At 41.2% G+C, this 17,979-nt stretch overlaps 1 protein-coding gene across 1 annotated transcript; it reads left to right on the plus strand.

Annotated features, from left to right (window-relative positions):
* The first annotated feature begins 1,482 nt into the window (after window positions 1-1,482).
* Window positions 1,483-8,350, plus strand: LOC121616933 (probable nuclear hormone receptor HR38). The gene is made up of 7 exons (XM_041951827.1): window positions 1,483-1,613; window positions 3,297-4,135; window positions 4,789-4,918; window positions 5,190-5,353; window positions 5,516-5,718; window positions 5,822-6,000; window positions 6,103-8,350. The coding sequence occupies exons 2-7, from the start codon at window positions 3,299-3,301 to the stop codon at window positions 6,363-6,365; spliced, it is 1,776 nt and encodes a 591-aa protein (XP_041807761.1). The 5' UTR covers window positions 1,483-1,613; window positions 3,297-3,298; the 3' UTR covers window positions 6,366-8,350.
* The last annotated feature ends 9,629 nt before the right edge of the window (window positions 8,351-17,979 follow it).

Raw genomic sequence — 17,979 nt, forward strand, 5'->3', positions numbered from 1 at the left:
GTGTGTTTGTTTTTCTAGTTAGTTGAGGAAAAGTTGGGACATGAGGGGTATGATTCTTGAATTGATGCAGACAAACGGACACCAGCAGCTGTGACACCCCTAGTGAAAAATGGCTTGATGATGACATAACAATGTGACACGGTTTCTGATTTCACACCTCCGGAATTTAAAGTGTAAACTGTTGTAACTGTCACAACTGTTTGTGGGTTCCAATAAAGATCTCTGTTCCCACTGCTCAGAGGATTAATTATGTGGAAAGACACAAATGAGCAGTCTGTCTGGACTGGAGGGACTCCCATATGTGTTTGTTCATAACCATTCAAATCTCTCATCTTGTCCAATTAAGTCTGGTGTTATTCATTGTTTATTGCTTAAACCGGATCATATGTAATCATCTCTTATTACTTTAAGAAGTCCAGAGATGAGTCAAAAGTCTCAAAGTATCCACATCACTCCATCACTTTCTTTGTCTCTATAGGGTAGAGCAGCAGAAAAAGAGAAACACAGAATAAAACACAAAACACATTAGCACATTATTACAAAGTAATAATGGGCATATACAAAGAAAACCAGTGCAAAAAAACTGAGGTTCACAGTTTATGACAAGAAGTCCTAAAAAGCTAATAATGGACTCTGAGATAAGTTTGTTTGGTCACAAGTAAAAGTATAGGCAAATCTTAAAGAAGATCCAATACCAAACAAATCATTAAACATTATGTCATGTGACTGATATACATGTCATTACATCATATACATAAAAGCAGAAAAATTATATAATACAAGTATGAGAGTGTGAAATCATTCAATTAAGTTTTCTTTTTTTAAACAGCACATTATCATTATTTCATTTTGCTTCTCATATAAAATAATGGGGTTTAATGCAGGTCCTCTTTATATCGTTCTAGCAGTTATTATCTTTAAATTGTTCTTTGAAATAGAAACTAGAAATCATAAAAACAAATAAAGTGTTTAAGATTTAGATGCTGAATAGACATGTGTGTTCACGGTACACTCTCCTCAAAGACTTTAGTTGAGAGGGCAAAGGGTCTGATTTTCGAGCTATTCTATGAAAACAAAAAAAAACACCCTATTTTATGAAAAACCACACAGGTGCTTCCTGGTCTGTCACGTGACGGCACACCTTCCCGTTATAAACGCAAGTAGTATCTACTTTTCCAGTCATAAAACATCTGAGCTCCAAACTACTGCTATTTTTAGCATTTTTTCATCTAGTAATAGCCCCACGTGAGCCCCGCTGTCGTTGTCGGTTTATATTTAGAATGCACGCTCCCCCGACTCTTGCGTCAATGGAATCCCGTGCGTGCGTCACACGGAAGAACGTCTGTCCCTAGCCAGACGCTGATTGGCTGGCGACCCGGAACGTTCCACCGCCCCGTTCACCATTTTTGGGCATTGGCCCGCCTTTTTGTCGACGCAGCCAAAATAAAACAAGAGTGTGTGGAGCCTCCTGCGTCGGTCTGACCCAGTGTGTGTGTGTGAGTGTGATTGAATGAGTGTGTGTGCTGACAGCAGCTGGCAGAAGTGGCATTCATCAGTCTCACTGGTTTGGAATAAATGAGAAGATTCAATATCTGGATATTCATATGAACCAGGTGAGTGAAAGTCGACTGTTTTTTTTGCATGTATTTATTCGTTCAGGGTGTTGCATTAATGCTGATGTGAGATTTAAATGCTTGCATTTATGCCTCATTATAGCTACTTCCATAATAATGTAAGCACACAGGATGCTGATACAACAATTACAAGTTTGCAGCCTTATACTCAAATTAATTTGTTGGAAAATAATGTCAAAGATGTTATATGTGCCTCAGCCTCCCTCTCTGGGTAGCAGTCAGAGCTATACACTCAGTTGCAAGTTTGTTAGCTACTGCTTAAACTAATGCAATCAGTCCTGCTCTCGTGAAGGTAGTAATGTTCAGTTTTGTAGAAACTGTTTAAGAGAGGCGTTGATCCTGCTAGACTACCGTCAGTGATATAAATGGAGTGGACAAAATATTACAAACAACATCATACCAGCAGAACAACTTCCAGCATACAGCCAACAGAAGAACAGTTCTAGCAAGGTGTACCTAATACACTCTGCAACTGACCACAAACAGCAATTCTTGTTATATGATAAATAGTTGTCAAAGTATATTTTGACTTTATTGAGGAAATTCCCCAGAGTATGATTGATTAACTGACAACTGCTTGTAGTTATATGATTTGTGCAACTGTACTATGAGTGCTTTCCCCTATCAGGTCCTAAGGTTCTAAGTACTGTCAGCTGTCCGGTCTACATTCTCGACAACTTTGTCACGATTTTACGTGCTGTATTTTTTCTGCATGGGTCTATTACTGTTGCTATGTAGTATGAGAAGACGTATGGAGTAGGGTATATTTATAGGACATAAGACACACGTTGGACACTCGAGCAGAGTGGTGTCCCCATAAGTCAAGCTTGATTATGAATTTCGAAAAATAATTTAACAATTTAGTTTAAGTTTGAACAATTTTTTAAGAATGCTCAGGTGTAGAGTGAGGAAGTTCGCACTTGCGGGTACACGCCCATTCATCCAACCATGCAGACACACACACATACACACACATACAAAAGCAGGCTCTGCCACCTTTCCCATTTCAGCTGGCATTCAGCCCACCCTGAAATACAATCTGAAGCACTCCCTGGCACAGTCAATGTGGCAGAGGATTGCCCTCCACTGAAGGAGGTTTTCGGAGCATTAACAGCCAGTAACACAATATGTGATATTATCTGTTTGCTCCACTGGACCACCCTCGGCATTTTCTAAAGAGGACTGATTGGCTCTGAAGCTAGAGAAATGGCATTTGGGGAAATCCGACAGTGTGCATTCAAGGTGTTTATGTAGGCTACTGTTTGGTTAGTTACAGAGGAAGGATAAAAAAAATGCTGACCTAAATGATTGAAGGAAGATCTAATTGGCTTGGATGTCTGAACTTCATTGCATACATTATCACATACGTATGTTTAAACAGACAACTCCATATCAGGCTGAGTTATCCCAAGTGATTTTAAAATAAAAGCTAAAGCTTTTATTTTGAAAAAAAAAGCATCGAAAGTCATGTTTTTTTTGACAGGACAACTTTGGAATTTGAATGTGTGACAATTGTTTATAACACAGAATTATTGAGACATTTGCGTGGATATAATGACACATATTTAGTATAAATAAATGTGCCTAGACAATATTTACTCACTTGGATGAACATTTTGGTTTATTTTCATCGGTAGTAACTGTTGCTGTCCTCTGTCCTAGAGATGCCCTGTGTACAAACCCAGTATGCATCGCTGCCCCATGACACCTACTTCAGCTCTGAGTTCTTGAATCCTGATCTCAGTGCCAAACTGATGATGGACATCAGTGGCCAAAAGGACCAGCTGTCTACATCTTCGTTGCCCAGCATCAATACCTTGGTGGGAAATGGTTACATGGGGGAGTTTGATGCTTATTCCTGCAAGATTACCACCGCTCCTCCTGCCTCTACAGTTTCTTTCAGCCATGCCACAGTAGCTGAAAACTCCTGCCCTCAGGTGCAGAGCCAAGCCTTCAAGCTGGATGATCTCCAGGTGTATGGCTGTTACCCAGGATCCTTTGCACTCAGCTGCCTTGATGAAACACTGTCGTCATGTGGCTCTGACTACTATGGCAGCCCAGTTTATGCTGCTGCATCTCCTCCAACCCCGGGCTTTCAGACCCAGTCTGCACCTGTCTGGGATTCCCCTTTCAGCCCCTACCCCTCAGCACCCCCGTCCTCTGTGGCTGATAAGGCCGCCATGGCCCAGCAGCTCTCCTTTTTCACCTTCAGCCCCACACCAGAGCAGCACTCTCCCCTGGGGCAGCATCAGGATGTTCAGCCAAACCAGGAGGACCCTTTCTTCCTGTCTCCCCAGCAGCACGTCTCTCCACTTCATTGCCCCCCCATGTCCCTGGAGCATGGACCCCTGGATAGCCCCAGGATAGTAGAGGGGGCCATGACCCCTCCTAAAACCCACAACCCAGGATCCAGTGAGGGCCGCTGTGCAGTTTGTGGTGACAACGCTTCCTGTCAGCACTACGGCGTTCGCACCTGTGAGGGCTGCAAAGGTTTCTTCAAGGTAAACGGCTGAGCAGCATTTTACAGGTTTATTCTACTGAGTAGAGCCCAGCTGATTACTTGGCTGGGAAGACAAAGCGGTTCATAATAGCTTATTCCTGATTTATCAGTGTCAGCATATGCGTTGGCCAATAAGGAAGAAAGAAATCTTAGTAACGGCAAAGATATGTTTGAGGTAGTTTAGAAACAGTGAAATTAAAATTTGTCCAAGAGGGCCCTGACAAGCATATTTTTGTACAATGAACCACTACATTAAAGGCAACATAAATTTAAGGATCCTTCGTAAAAGTGTTTCCTTATAGTATGTGTTTGTTAAAAAAACATTATTGGATTTCTTTAAGCTCTCGAGTATTGCTTTCAGCCTCAAAAATCCAGCATTGGTCAGACTATACTGAGTTATTCAGATTAAATATCATGTTGAGTGTTAACCAGAAATGCACCAACTTGCTGATAGCTGATACTGATTTGTCTGGCAAGCCCTAATAGAAATGCAAATGTAAAACAGGTGACGCTTTATAGACATGCATATGTATTTCATATCTTATCTAACATAAGATTGTATGCAGATTTATCAGTGCTTTTCTGCCATTTACACTGCTATATATGCGCAGCATTGTGAACCTATAGTAATGTATTTTTTTCCCTGTTTGACAGCGAACCGTACAGAAAAATGCAAAGTATGTGTGCCTCGCCAATAAAGACTGTCCAGTGGACAAGAGGAGGAGAAACCGCTGCCAGTTCTGCCGTTTCCAGAAATGTCTTGCAGTGGGAATGGTCAAAGAAGGTAATGCAATGTCAGACTCTCTTAAAGCTTTCAGTAACTAATGAATGACGACAAGAAACCAGGGGTTTGTAATGACAGTCTTGTGAAACCGAAGCTGGCAATGACAGACTTACAGTATGTAACCAGAACCTCATAGCGCCAGCTGCAGGAAAAGGGAAACTGAAACTGATACAGCAGTTATTTTTTAAATTGTGGGGTGCAGTGACGGCCATGTGAGAGTCACAAACATGTGCTTTAAGTGTTCCTCTCCTCCTTTCTGTCCCCCTCTTAGTTGTTCGCACGGACAGCCTCAAAGGTCGCCGGGGTCGTCTGCCCTCCAAACCCAAGACTCTGGTTGAGGCTTCATCCACGACCCCCAGTGGCAACATCATAGCCTCTCTTGTGAGGGCTCATTTAGACTCAAACCCAACCATTGGAAAGCTGGACTACTCCAAGGTAAATCTCAAGACTTGCAGCCGTCCAGAGCTCCTTTGTACAAATCAGATTGGTAATAGTGACCTCAGCGCAGGATGTAGAGTGAAAGAGAGCCAACAGTTCACTGATGGCATTTGCAGTTCTTTTCTGTAGCATTCACCCTTCCCACCTCTTCCTCCTCAGTACCAGGAGACAGTGGACAACCTGACAGAAAAGGAGGATGCCGGTGATATTCAGCAGTTTTATGATCTGCTGACCGGTTCTTTGGATGTAATAAGAAACTGGGCTGAAACCATCCCAGGATTCACAGATTTCTGCACAGAGGACCAGGAGCTGCTGCTTGAATCTGCTTTTGTTGAGCTCTTCATTCTGCGACTTGCATACAGGTTGGCCTCTTTCATGGTTTGAAATGCCACATTCACTAGTATCTCGCTATATAATGTGCATGTCGCAATATGCTGATTGTATCCTTGATTTGTAACCGTGCAGGTCAAATCCTGAGAAGAACAAGCTGATCTTCTGCAACGGCCTGGTCCTCCACCGACTGCAGTGCGTTCGCAGCTTTGGCGACTGGATCGACTCCATCATGGATTTCTCTCAGAGCCTGCACCGCATGAACTTAGACATCTCCTTGTTTGCCTGCCTTGCAGCGCTAGTGATCATCACCGGTGAGAGCTTCTCTTTGCTTTTCATTACAGTGAATGTGACTGCATTCAGTTAATGTTTATATTCAGAGCTGTGTTTCTCATGAGAACATCTTCTGCATCTAGATCGCCATGGCCTCAAAGAGCCCAAACGGGTTGAGGACTTTCAGAATCATCTCATCACTTGTTTAAGGGAACACGTAAGCGGAAACAGATCAGAACCAAGCCGGACCCAACCCAACTATCTTTCTCGTCTTCTGGGCAAACTCCCCGAACTGAGGACTCTATGCACACAGGGCCTACAGCGCATCTTCTACCTGAAACTGGAGGACCTGGTGCCCCCTCCACCAATAGTGGAGAAAATTTTTATGGATACTCTGCCGTTCTAAAAAGACATGAAAACAAATATGTTATTTGTAAAAATGACAGACACAAAGCACCTAATGTGAGGTTTTATCATTGGGCTTTACTGGTGATCCTCCTTCTATCACACTGACTTGTGTGCTGACAAATGTCTGACATTGTTCAAGAGACCACTATTTTTCTAAGATTGTTTTAAAGATTGAATATGGTACCTGTGTGAGTACTGCATTAAGATTTTTTTTTTCAGTTCAATGAAACTCATAGACAGACAGAGCTGAAGTGGTATAAACAGTTCAGGACACAGTTTCTATATATTTTTGTGTGCATTTGTAAAATGACTTCATTGCTGTGCTCGATGTGTGAATGTTGTCCTGCTATGCACCTAGTAAGTAGATATTTGGGTAGATGCAATGCACCGCTACATACTGAGCTTTTCCTTAAAGAAAAAGAAATACACTAATCTCTTAAAAAGCATGTTTTTAAAGTTGCTTTTTGATCCCACTAAGAAGCTGAGACAGTAGATTATTTTGCAGAAAAAGTCAGGCCTCCTGTCTCTTTAAAGAACTGTCCAGTCCTACTTTTCAAAAGGAAAAAAAATTTACTAATTTCCTTGTATCACAAAAGATAGTTTTAGTCACACTCATGCTCCTGTGGAAGGTCTCGGACCAAAGTTTACTCTTATTTTGATACTACCAGTTACAAACCTTATTGCCTTAAACTAAACAAAATGTTCTGCCATGACTCTCGTGCTGCCGTTTTGCAACACCTTGTTAAGGCTGATGCTGCCCGGGCTCCTGTTGAACCGCATGTCCCTGTAACAACACATTTCTTGGGCTTTTAACAACAAAAATGTACTTGCTGAATGAAAATTCAAAGTGCCTTTTGTAAAGCCTCGGTCCTTGAACCTTGATAAGTGACACTAAGAGAATTTTCATTCCAAATATCACATGCAGCCACATCACCCATTTATTACAGAAATGCAATCATTTCTATTTTGTTGTCACCATCAGAATTCATTTCTTACCCATCAGTGATGAAAATGATTTCAGGTCTGTGTGTTTCATATGAAGTGCCTGAAGGATGCGAGTGTCAGCACAGCTTGACATAGATCATACAATGCTTGACCGCACGCTTCACACTGCTAAACTGGAAGGACATCAAGTGACGACAGGTGGTTCAGGATCTCCAAGAACTAAATCCTGTTCACATGTTCCTCCTGAGGCAGTGAAATTCATAACTACAGTAGAGCCGTCCAGCTTAAAATTGAATTAAGACAGGTCACAGTTCAGAGTCTCCTTGTGTCCACAATTAGATACAGTGCACCGTTTCTATGACTTGTTTTGACCCAACAATGCCTGAAAATCTGCATGCGTGAGCAGGCGTTTCATGTCCGACATCAGCTCGTTTCTTGTCTCTGCACATACATCACCCGACATGTGTCTCGAGCCTCAGCTCTGTGTTCGTAAAACTCTCCTACCGTCTTGCATGTTCTTCTGAATTGCGCTGGTTTTTATCGGTTGGATTCATTTTTTAGTTTCACCTCCAAATGAACTCAAGAAATATCTTAAGGAATCACAGTGAGATGTGATGAGAAGATGAGCAGCTAAGAGCACTTCAAACAGTGTTCAAACAGTAGGAAGGAGACTTGTTCCTCCTACTGTGTGTGTGATGTTTGGGACGTGTGTGTGGACTTTGAAAATACTGCCAGGACTTTGTAAAATGGTGCAGGAGTATGAAAAGAGAGTATTTGATATTAAACCTTTTTGAAAATACACCACTGTCTGCCTTTGTTTAAATGTTAGGAAACGGAGTGATATATTTGCTGTAAGTCATAGATTCTATACTGTCTCTGCAGATATATCTTTGTTTCCTCTAGTTTCTACCGGGGCAGATGAGTATTCAAGTGCCAGTTTCTTTATGAGTGTGAATTACATTTTATTCATTGATTGCAAATGGTGTATATTTTGTATTCTTTCTCTAGAAGTATTTGCTTACAAAAATGATTAAAGGATATCAGGCTGGTGATATTCATGTGAAATTCAATCACATGAAAAGACCAAAAGCAGCAGTGTGTTAGTCCTTCTCTCAATACTTTAAACAGCTGGACACTGTCGTTTGTAGCAAATGTTAGTGAAACAGTATAATTGTGTATTTGTTGGGGACTATTTTCAGCTGTGGATCCAATGACTTTTCCTTTAGCGCCACCATGAAGCTGATATTTGTGAAATGTCTGTTGGGTAGATTGATGTTCAATTTGGTACAAACATGTTTTCCTCAGGATGAATCGTAATAACCCTGGTGCTCACTTAACTTTTTATCTGTAATCAGTTCAAACCTCTTTATCCTATACTTTAAATTTTCATTTAAGATGAATTCATTGAAAAACTAAGATGGTGAGCATACACCTGCTTAACATCAGCATGTTAGCTTAGTCATTATGAACATGTTAGCATGCTGACATCAGCATTTAGCTGAAAGCACCACTGTGTCTGATATGTAATATCAGGCTTTGGCCACAGGTAGAACCTGGGTTAGTAAGCTTGTTTTTTGTTTTTTTTTAATAGGATTTATTTACATAACAATGAAAAACATCGCCAGATCGATTTAAGATGAGTCCAAAAAATATTTCCCACTTAATTGGTGTAGTGCAGGAAACAGGAAAGCCTTATTTAACACTGCTCACCGTGCTGCAGCTCGTTACGTATTAATGATGTGATGAAAAGTGACCAAAAGTAGCCCTTCATCTCCTTTTCACTGAGTCTGTGTTGTTTTGTCACACATGGCGTTAATGTTGGCAACATCCCTGACCAAAGGGAAGACGACACCGCGCTGCTCTCAACCACAGCAGACTGCAGTGGCCGACTGCATTCAGCCGCTCGACACCCGATCCTACTGTACACCACGTTCCGGTCATCTGGATTTTGGTGTTGGCAGACAGAATGGAAAAAACGGGACAAGGGGAGAAAAGAGGAGGAGGCAATATGAAAGCTAGCTTGCATTGAGGTGTTCATTATGTTACAACATGGCAAGCACGCTGCCCGAGTCAGATGTGATGGTAACAGCAGATGAGTACAGATTCATAGGAAGCCTTTCAATGAAGGCGGCAGCTTAGAGGGTTTCTTCGGTTCTGACTAAAAGCTTTTTTCATACGCTTGCAGAACTACTGCGTTAATCCTTTTGACTTTCAGCGTGACTTTTCATTCTTTACAGTCAGTTATCCACAACAGGTCAGACACACTACCACTTCACATTTCCCAAACCCAAACGCAACACACATCCCCCTGTAAATATATTTCATGTTAGAACTTACTGTGTCTTGACACCATCTTTTTCCAAAAGTGGAAAGGTACCATCTGGAGCTGCCATTGGCCCCTTAACTTTTGACCTGTGGCCTGACATGCAACACTCCGCATTCAGGAACAAACTCTATCCTTGCACCCTGCACACATGAGACATTTTGTTCTGACTAGTCTTGTCATGGTGATTTGTTGCAGGAATAAGCTAAGATACAGGTTTTACACTTCACTTCGGCACCTTCTTGTACTCTAAGGGAAAGGTTCGAGAACATGGAGCACAATGAAATACTTGCTGAATCACTACAGTACATAAAACTGTGCAGGACTTTCTTGGCCAGAACATTTTCCTAATGATTGTATCTTTGGTGGAAGGAAATCAGCAAATTATGTTTACTTTATGTTTCTACTTTTTACTCCACTACATTAATTTTATGTATGGTGTTTTTTTATAGATTAAATTACCCAGCAGTCACTGGGGCAATGCTCCCTGAATTCTGATCAAAGTCAGACGACTTTTTAATCAGTTTCTTTTCCAACACAGTGACAAAACACAAAATTTTCCATCTCAATCTGCGGTCTGCCTTAACAAGCTGCCAGTTTGTGAGTTGGCAGTTAACACCATTTCATAAATGGAAGCCTCTTTACTATAAATTAGACAGCAATACAGAAAGCAGCTTCTTCTTCATCTCCATGTGATGGTTTTATTAAATGCTGAAACACATCGATACTGTGTTTTCATTCCTGGAGAAAAATTGGCTGGGTCAGTACAGTGTGGCAGAGATTACAGATTTTTGTCAGCCAACCTGGAAGTGAGCTCCATCAAAAAAAAAAAAAGCCAATGAGAATGATTTTTCCACTGGATTTTAGATGACTGGAGGCAAACAAAAGTTTAGGATACTTACTTACTTATTTCAGGCCTCTAACTAAAAACCTGTACTAAAAACATGTACTCAGCACTGTGCAAGTGATGCTGTTGCTGTCTATCATACAAAAAAAGGGGGCACCAGAGAACATGAGTGGCTGATGTGCCCTTGAGCAAGGCACTTAACGCCCCAATATGCTCCCCGGGCGCTTGAATGCAGCCCACTGCTCCTGTGTGTGTTTCACTGCATGGTGCATGTTTGCATGTGTGTGTGTTTCCCCAGTGATGAGTTAAATGCAGAGAATAATTTCTCAGTCTTGGGATCAATAAAGTAAATAAACTTAAACTTAAAACTTAAAAATGAACATGGTGAAAACAACCCTTCCCAGCACCTGCTATTGTAATGCTAACTACCAAAACCAGCCAAAACTCAGTTGGAGCACGCAGAGAGGCCTACATTTTTTGCCCCTCCAATGTTTAACCCAAGTTGACAGCAATGCTAGTACAAGGTCATTAAAAGTAGCCCCAACATGATCAACTGCAGCATTTGAATGCCGCTTAAACTGACTGTAAATGCATCTGCAACGACAATAAGCCTCTACAGCCATGCTAGCAGCTCTGTGAGTGCTTAGGCGGAGAGGTGCTCTGAGCTACATTGTAATGTTGTCCATGCTAACAATGACAATGCTAACAACATTTACTATACCACGATCCCCGTCTTAGCTTAGCATGTTAGCATGCTAACATTTGCCAACTTAAAGTAAAGACACGTACAAGTACAGCTGAGGCTGAAGGGAATGTCGCATGAATGCTTTGACTGTTCGCTGCAATCGATCCAATCGTTGTTGAGACACTTCACTGAAAGCATGAACGCTTTACATATTGGTCTGTCACAAAGATGTTGGTGTATGTGTGTGTGAGAGCAGCTGATTGCCGGAGAGGATATTGTTCCAGCGGGAGGAAAGCTAATAGGTTTGTTTGTGAGGATGCTGCACCTGTCTCTGTTTACTGATGGATTGAGCTGTAAATAACTTTATGAAGTTGTTTAGCGTTCAGTGAGGGCTCCTGTGTTTCTTTTTCCACTTAAATACTTTTTTACACACACAAACCTACAGGTATCAGATATGCAGATATTCATCTTATTTCCAAGAGCTTCACAAAAAGACAAAACTGAATGTGTCTACGTGATGTTGCATGACAATTCAATTCCAGTGATGACCACAGGGTCTTGTACTTTCATTTCTACATGTAATGTATGTTCGCGCAACAGGTCGTGTGTGGGTGTGTTGTTTAGTGTGGAAAACCCTCTGTGAGTGTATTTATAGCAGGCCATTGTTGAGCCCATAGAAACCTCTGTAATTGGATCTGGTCTCTCTCACTAAGAGAGTCCGGTGATAAATGAGTTGGCAGACGTCATTGCACATGCCATCCTTGTGATAACAGTACGCCCCACATCACTGTCTTAAGCTCTTAGCCCCAGCAGGATTAAACTCCTAAGTGGATGGTGAGCCGTCTGAATTATGGTTCTGATGCGTACGAATGGAAGGGCCGGTGGAAACCCGGTTGCTCTTTGGACATTTCATGGCTGTCTTCGTTGTGTCCTTGGGTATTAAAACTTTACTGAGAGGCCACTCGCACAGTGAGGCACTTGAAAGAGAGATGTACTAATGATTTTAGTTACGCTGTTTTATTTCAACAAGTTGGAGAAAAAAAACTGGTAAACTTTATAGTTTTGTTTTGTTTTGTACACAATATGTACAAAGTTGAAGTCTCTTTTATGCTGTTTGTAGCCTTGAGTCTCTACCAGAAGCAGCACTTACTTTGCTCTTATTTGTAGCCCTCAAAAGTAAAATACTGTGATGAAAAAAGACTAATATTAGTTTTAATGAAAGTGTGTTTGGTGACTCATATCAAACCTTATCGCTGTGATGAATGTCGCATCTGCAAACCTGTTTGGTTTGAAATGAGAAAGAAAAGGTGTTTGGAGCAACACCAGTAAAGGAAAAAGATTGACAACTGTTTTATATTACAAACCATAAACTTTGTAACTCGATATCTTTTAAAACTTGATTAATAAAATGTGAAGATGCTGCTGGAGAAGCGCAGTAAGCAATTAAAAGACACTGTGTGTGTGTGTGTGTGTGTGTGTGTGTGCGTGCGTGCGTCCGTGCGTGTGTGTGTGTGTGCTTCACTATGTTGGAAACTTCTCTCTGCTCAGCCGGAGAATATGAGAATGTTACAATTATAAAACAAGATTGACAGGATGGATAGTGTTGCACTGGCAGATGACAGTTCCTGGCTGAATGCCCGGAAGTTATTCACAGCAAAGGCCCAATACACACACAAACACACATGCACATGCACCCACACATACACACACTTCAGACAGCCCCAAGACAGGGATCAAGTGCAAAGGGAGGGCAGTAAAGGAGGGGGGCTGGTGGACAGGGTGAGGAGTGTGTGTGTGTGTGTGTGTGTGTGTGTGGAGGGAGGGAGGGGTTCAAGGTCGGAGTAAACACATGGTGCTAACCAGCAAACACACCAGTGCAGGCGGGTGGTACAGTATAAGATATGAGACAGATATAAATAGCTGCATCAATTAACAATTGGCCCTCAGTCTGCTATAAATGGATGCAGACAAAACCTCTTTAACTGTTATGTGTATTATAAATCTACTATTTTTTGGAATAATGACAAGGAAGGTTTCTTGAATTGTTTGCATGACTTTAAGAGCCATGGAAGTGATCACATGTCCTTGGAAACATGAGGAGCTGTTAAAAATAGGAATAAACATACAGGCTTTCACACAGTGTAAATACCGAGTATGAGGGTTATTCACTTTTGTATGTTTCTCAATTCCAGTTTATTAACGTCCGTTTATTCAACAAGAAAACAAGGATTCATTTGTTTTCTTTCACATTGTCTTACTGTTGTTCTCACGGTCATCTTGTTGTATCATTCAGCTCTTTCTCTGGTTAAATTATGTCTTTATTGACTGTTCAAGAATATTTTCCTGCCTTAACTTAAAAAAAGCACCAGACATAAACTAGTACAGCTCAGAAATATTGTCACTGTTTAAAAGAATAGTTCAACATTATATGAAATAAACAAATTAGGTATCTTGCAGAGCGTTACGTGAGAAGATTGATATGGTAAATATGAAGGTGCAGCCAGCAAGGTGCAGTCAGCAGCTGAGTAGCTTAGCATAAAGTGGGGAAAACAGCTAGCTTGGTCCGAAGTTTAAAAAGCTCTGCTCACTGATTGAAACACACACACATGCAACATGCAGTGAAACACACAGGAGCAGTGGGCTGCTGCATCAAGCGCCCGGGGAGCATATTGGTTAAGTGCCTTGCTCAAGGGCACATCAGCCAGCTAATGGAGGGGGAGGGGGTACTCCACCACACCCAAATTTTTCTGCCACTCTGGTGGGGCAATTGAACCGGCCACGGCTGCCCCGTCATATTATTATTTCACATGTGCAACTTTTAAATCAGTGCTGAAGGGATTGAACAGCAGAATGCATCTGCATTACAGTACAAAATAGTATTGCTGACATAAAGATGTACATTACACCCAGTTACAGAAGGAGTGATATCATCAATGAAAAGCGTGAACAGAGAAGGCCCCAGGATTGACCCCTGTGGGACACCTTGCAATTTGCACAAATTCAAATTTAACATTTCCAGTAGCTGCACACAGATTTCTGTGCATGAGGTTATTCTGAAACTATTCATAAGAAGTACCAGTGCTGTCTTTTTCTCTAAAACCCGATTAGTGTATGCTTAGAATAGAATGTGCTGAGAGGAATGATTCGAGTTGATTATTTACCAGAGATTTTAGCATTTTTGCCAGGCTGGATAATTTAGAAATAGGCCTATGGTTAAGCCCAGACGTTCGGCTGTTTTGCCACCTTAATGTAAAGCAATTACATAAGCAGTCGCCCAGACCTCTGGAAGTGTTCCAGTTAAAGCTGAAAGGTTAGATATATATGTTATGCAGCTGACTATCACTGGTGATGCAAGCTTTAAGAAGCAGGGATCAAGTTTATCTTCACCAACCAAATTCTTTCAATCTATAGCCAGTAATGCATTTTCCATGTCATTAGAAGAGTAGAGCTGTAATGTAAAACGAGGCCCATACCTGGATTGCAGGATCAGCAGCGGACAGAGGGGTCCTGTATAAGGTGCAAAATGTTCATTAAAAGATACATAAATCTCTTCCTTGATATTGAACACCAATCAGTTGTGGCAAGAGGGGGAAATGAGAGGGAAGACTAATGATTTAGAGAATTCATGCAGACAGAATTTAGCTATATCGGAATATGATTTGGAAATTAAAAACAAACAATGAACATTTGTTTATAAGTTGCCCAAAAGCATTCCAGTGACTGCGGCCCCTGGTATGTCTGGCAAGAGCCCAGGCTTTATTTCTCTCTTTCAGTGAGGATGAAATTTCTGCTGAGAACCGGGAACTTGACCTATTCCCATGGGTGTCATGCAAACCAAAATTCTGGGGTTGCACATTCAGAGCAGGGGGCATGGGGGTCCTTCCAAAGGAAAACTATATTACATTAAATGATGATGTAATTTTCTGCAATTTCACATTTTATTCAAAGACCTGAGGGGGGGTTATTTTAAATCTTCATTAAATCTTTTCTTGTAGGTTATCATGTCTAATCATTTGTTGACTTTTTTTTTCATCCTTGTGCTTCTAATGCAAGCGACTGGTCAATTGTGACTTAAGCTGAGCTCAAATACTCCTGAGTCAATCAGAGGTGACTTATTTGGCAGCAATTTATAATCCAGCCAGCAATTTACAGAAGAAGATTTACAGAACATTACCATCTGGAAAGAGAGAGTAACACAGTGAGACATAATTCACACTGTGTATTTTCCAAGTACAATACTGGATACTGGGAAGGTTTGGGAAAAGTGATGTTAACAACAATGGTCTTCTGCAAAAGCTGTATAGTGATTATGGAATTTCACAGTTCCGATATGACACCAAAACTGTGGGGTTGCAGTGCAGTAGCGAATCTTGAAATCTCAATTGAGGGGTTATTGAAAAACGTATTAAACACACTCAATGCATTCCCAAAACTGACGCCATGAGTTTCACTGAGGTTAGGCTGCAGCAATGTAGTTTTGTGGTAGGAAGCTCAAAGAAAAGAGGTTCAAATCCTAGAATAATGAACGACTTACCAATAATTAATGGAGGACAGCTACACACAACACACTTATAGGGGACTCAACAGTTAAACGGTAGCCCACTTGATAGTCCACTTAGCCTACCAGCTTATGTTCTTTCGCATGGATGTAGGTGCTGTTCCTTATTGTGATGGATGAAGCACAATAAAAAACAATCATCATGGGCTGTAACATTAAGTGTTATAAGTTGCTGCAAATGTTTACAGTTAAAATCTCTGATTTTAAGTGAAGCTGTACCTGGTCAACAAGCAGATAGTATTTTTAACAACAACAGGATCATGAGAAAACAAATTCTACATATTAACGCTTGTTTTTTCAGCCAAAAACAAAGCAACGACACAAATGGATCCTCTCGGAGGAGAAGTGACACAACAAAGACGTGACTCTCTGGGTATCGGAGAGATGAAGGCTGCCCATCCCTTACACAAAGTTACATAACCAAGTCTGAAGTAGAGGGAGCTGGCATCCGTCTAAGAACACAAGGTGCTGGCTGTGAACTCAGCTGTCAGGGGTTGACATGGAGGGCAAAAACTGCTGCTCCTCCTACAGTAAGTGGATGAATGGCATGGAAGGTAGTCTGCCACCCACAGGACTCTGCTGCCTCAATGTTGGTATGTCGCTCTATTTTTAAATCAATATCAGCCACAGTCAACACATGGCTGAACACCCAAAATGCCACACACACACACACACACACACACACACACACACACGGTGACTACTTCCTGAGGAAACAGGACTAAACATGACTAAACATTTTGATGGAGAGCTCTCTTCACAGTGGCTCAAGCTCAACACACCTGCCCCCCCACTGGTTAAACCGTGCAGGCCGAACACCTGTGATCAAACACTGATGACTTTATACATTTTGCTGGGTTGCCCAGTGCGGCTCCACAGAAGACGCTATGTCAATCTGTCAATCTGTCAATCTGCCAATATGTCAGTTGGACGAAAAATAACTATTGGATAGATTGCCATTAGTTCTGGGACACGCATTCATGCTCCCCTCAGGACAGATTATAATACCTCCGGGGATCCCTCAACTTTTCATCTGTGCCACCATGAGGTCAAAACTTAACACAAGCAAAACCTTCGACTTTCCCATCAGCATTACTGCTTTTTATGTAGTGTTATCCAGCAAATGCTAGCATGCTAACACACTAAACTGATATACTGAACACAGTAAACATTAACCCTGCTAAACATCAGCGTGTCAATGCGAGCATGTTAGTATGCTGACATTACTGAAAATCAATCAATCTCTATGGCGCATTTAGTACCATCAGATTTCGTGTTGGGTTCACTCTGGTTGCTCTCAGCAGCCTTGTTTTCAGATACAGCAAACAGCTGTTTTCAGCGGAAGAGGTCCGATGAGCCCACAATACCTGCTCAGCACCCATAAATGGCGCTCATGCACATAGCAGCTAGCTGGTCAACATATGGAGCATTTAGCAGCTTTAACGCCAGATATTTCCCTCTGGAGCTGATGGACATCAAAATAAAACTAGAAGGAGAGTCAGTATATGCCTTCAGTTCCTTTAAATGAGGATTAATGTTGTTCTGTGTGTGCTGTCTTCAGACCAATGTATAAAAACACTTATTTGATAACTATCACTAGTGATGAAGTTTTTTTTAAAGATGTGATATCATGAAGTTTTTAAAAAAAATCTTTAATCTAATTGGATTTTCATTTTAGCCCATTTTACTGCTTATTGTAGTTTCAACTCAGTAAAATCTAGGCCCCACTGATTGTAGAGACTGAGATTTCGTCCTCTGAGCAAATTTGGGGGTTTTATGGACCTGGGGGAGTTAATATTCTACAATGTAAATGTACACATAGATTTTTACAGGCAGACTTATTTTAGACTAAAAATGTTTAAGTTGGAGCACCATATGACTAAAACAAACCAACAAATAACAAACAGATAGAGAACTAGTATTTCTAAAGCTGCTTTTTTTCCTGGTTGTGTGGAGAAGGCTTTGACACAGGATGTAGACCTTCATGAGGGGAAATCAAATCTACAGAAAATTTTACTGAACAAAAAGTGAAGTAATATTAAGTAACAAAGGTTGCCTGTATTTGGGTTTCTTTCAGTGATTGATCAAACTGTTCTCAGCCAATGTTGCATTAAAATCAGACCAACTTTCAATCTAAAGGTCTTCCTGAATAATCCACAGATGTATCCGCATAGATTGTCCTCTTACGATTTTCAACAAAGCTGCATTTTATTTTGAAGGAGGCCATTTGTTTAACAGGAGGTGTTATTTTGGC

This window comes from Chelmon rostratus, chromosome 2 (assembly GCF_017976325.1).
Source record: "Chelmon rostratus isolate fCheRos1 chromosome 2, fCheRos1.pri, whole genome shotgun sequence".
NCBI lineage: Eukaryota > Metazoa > Chordata > Actinopteri > Chaetodontiformes > Chaetodontidae > Chelmon > Chelmon rostratus.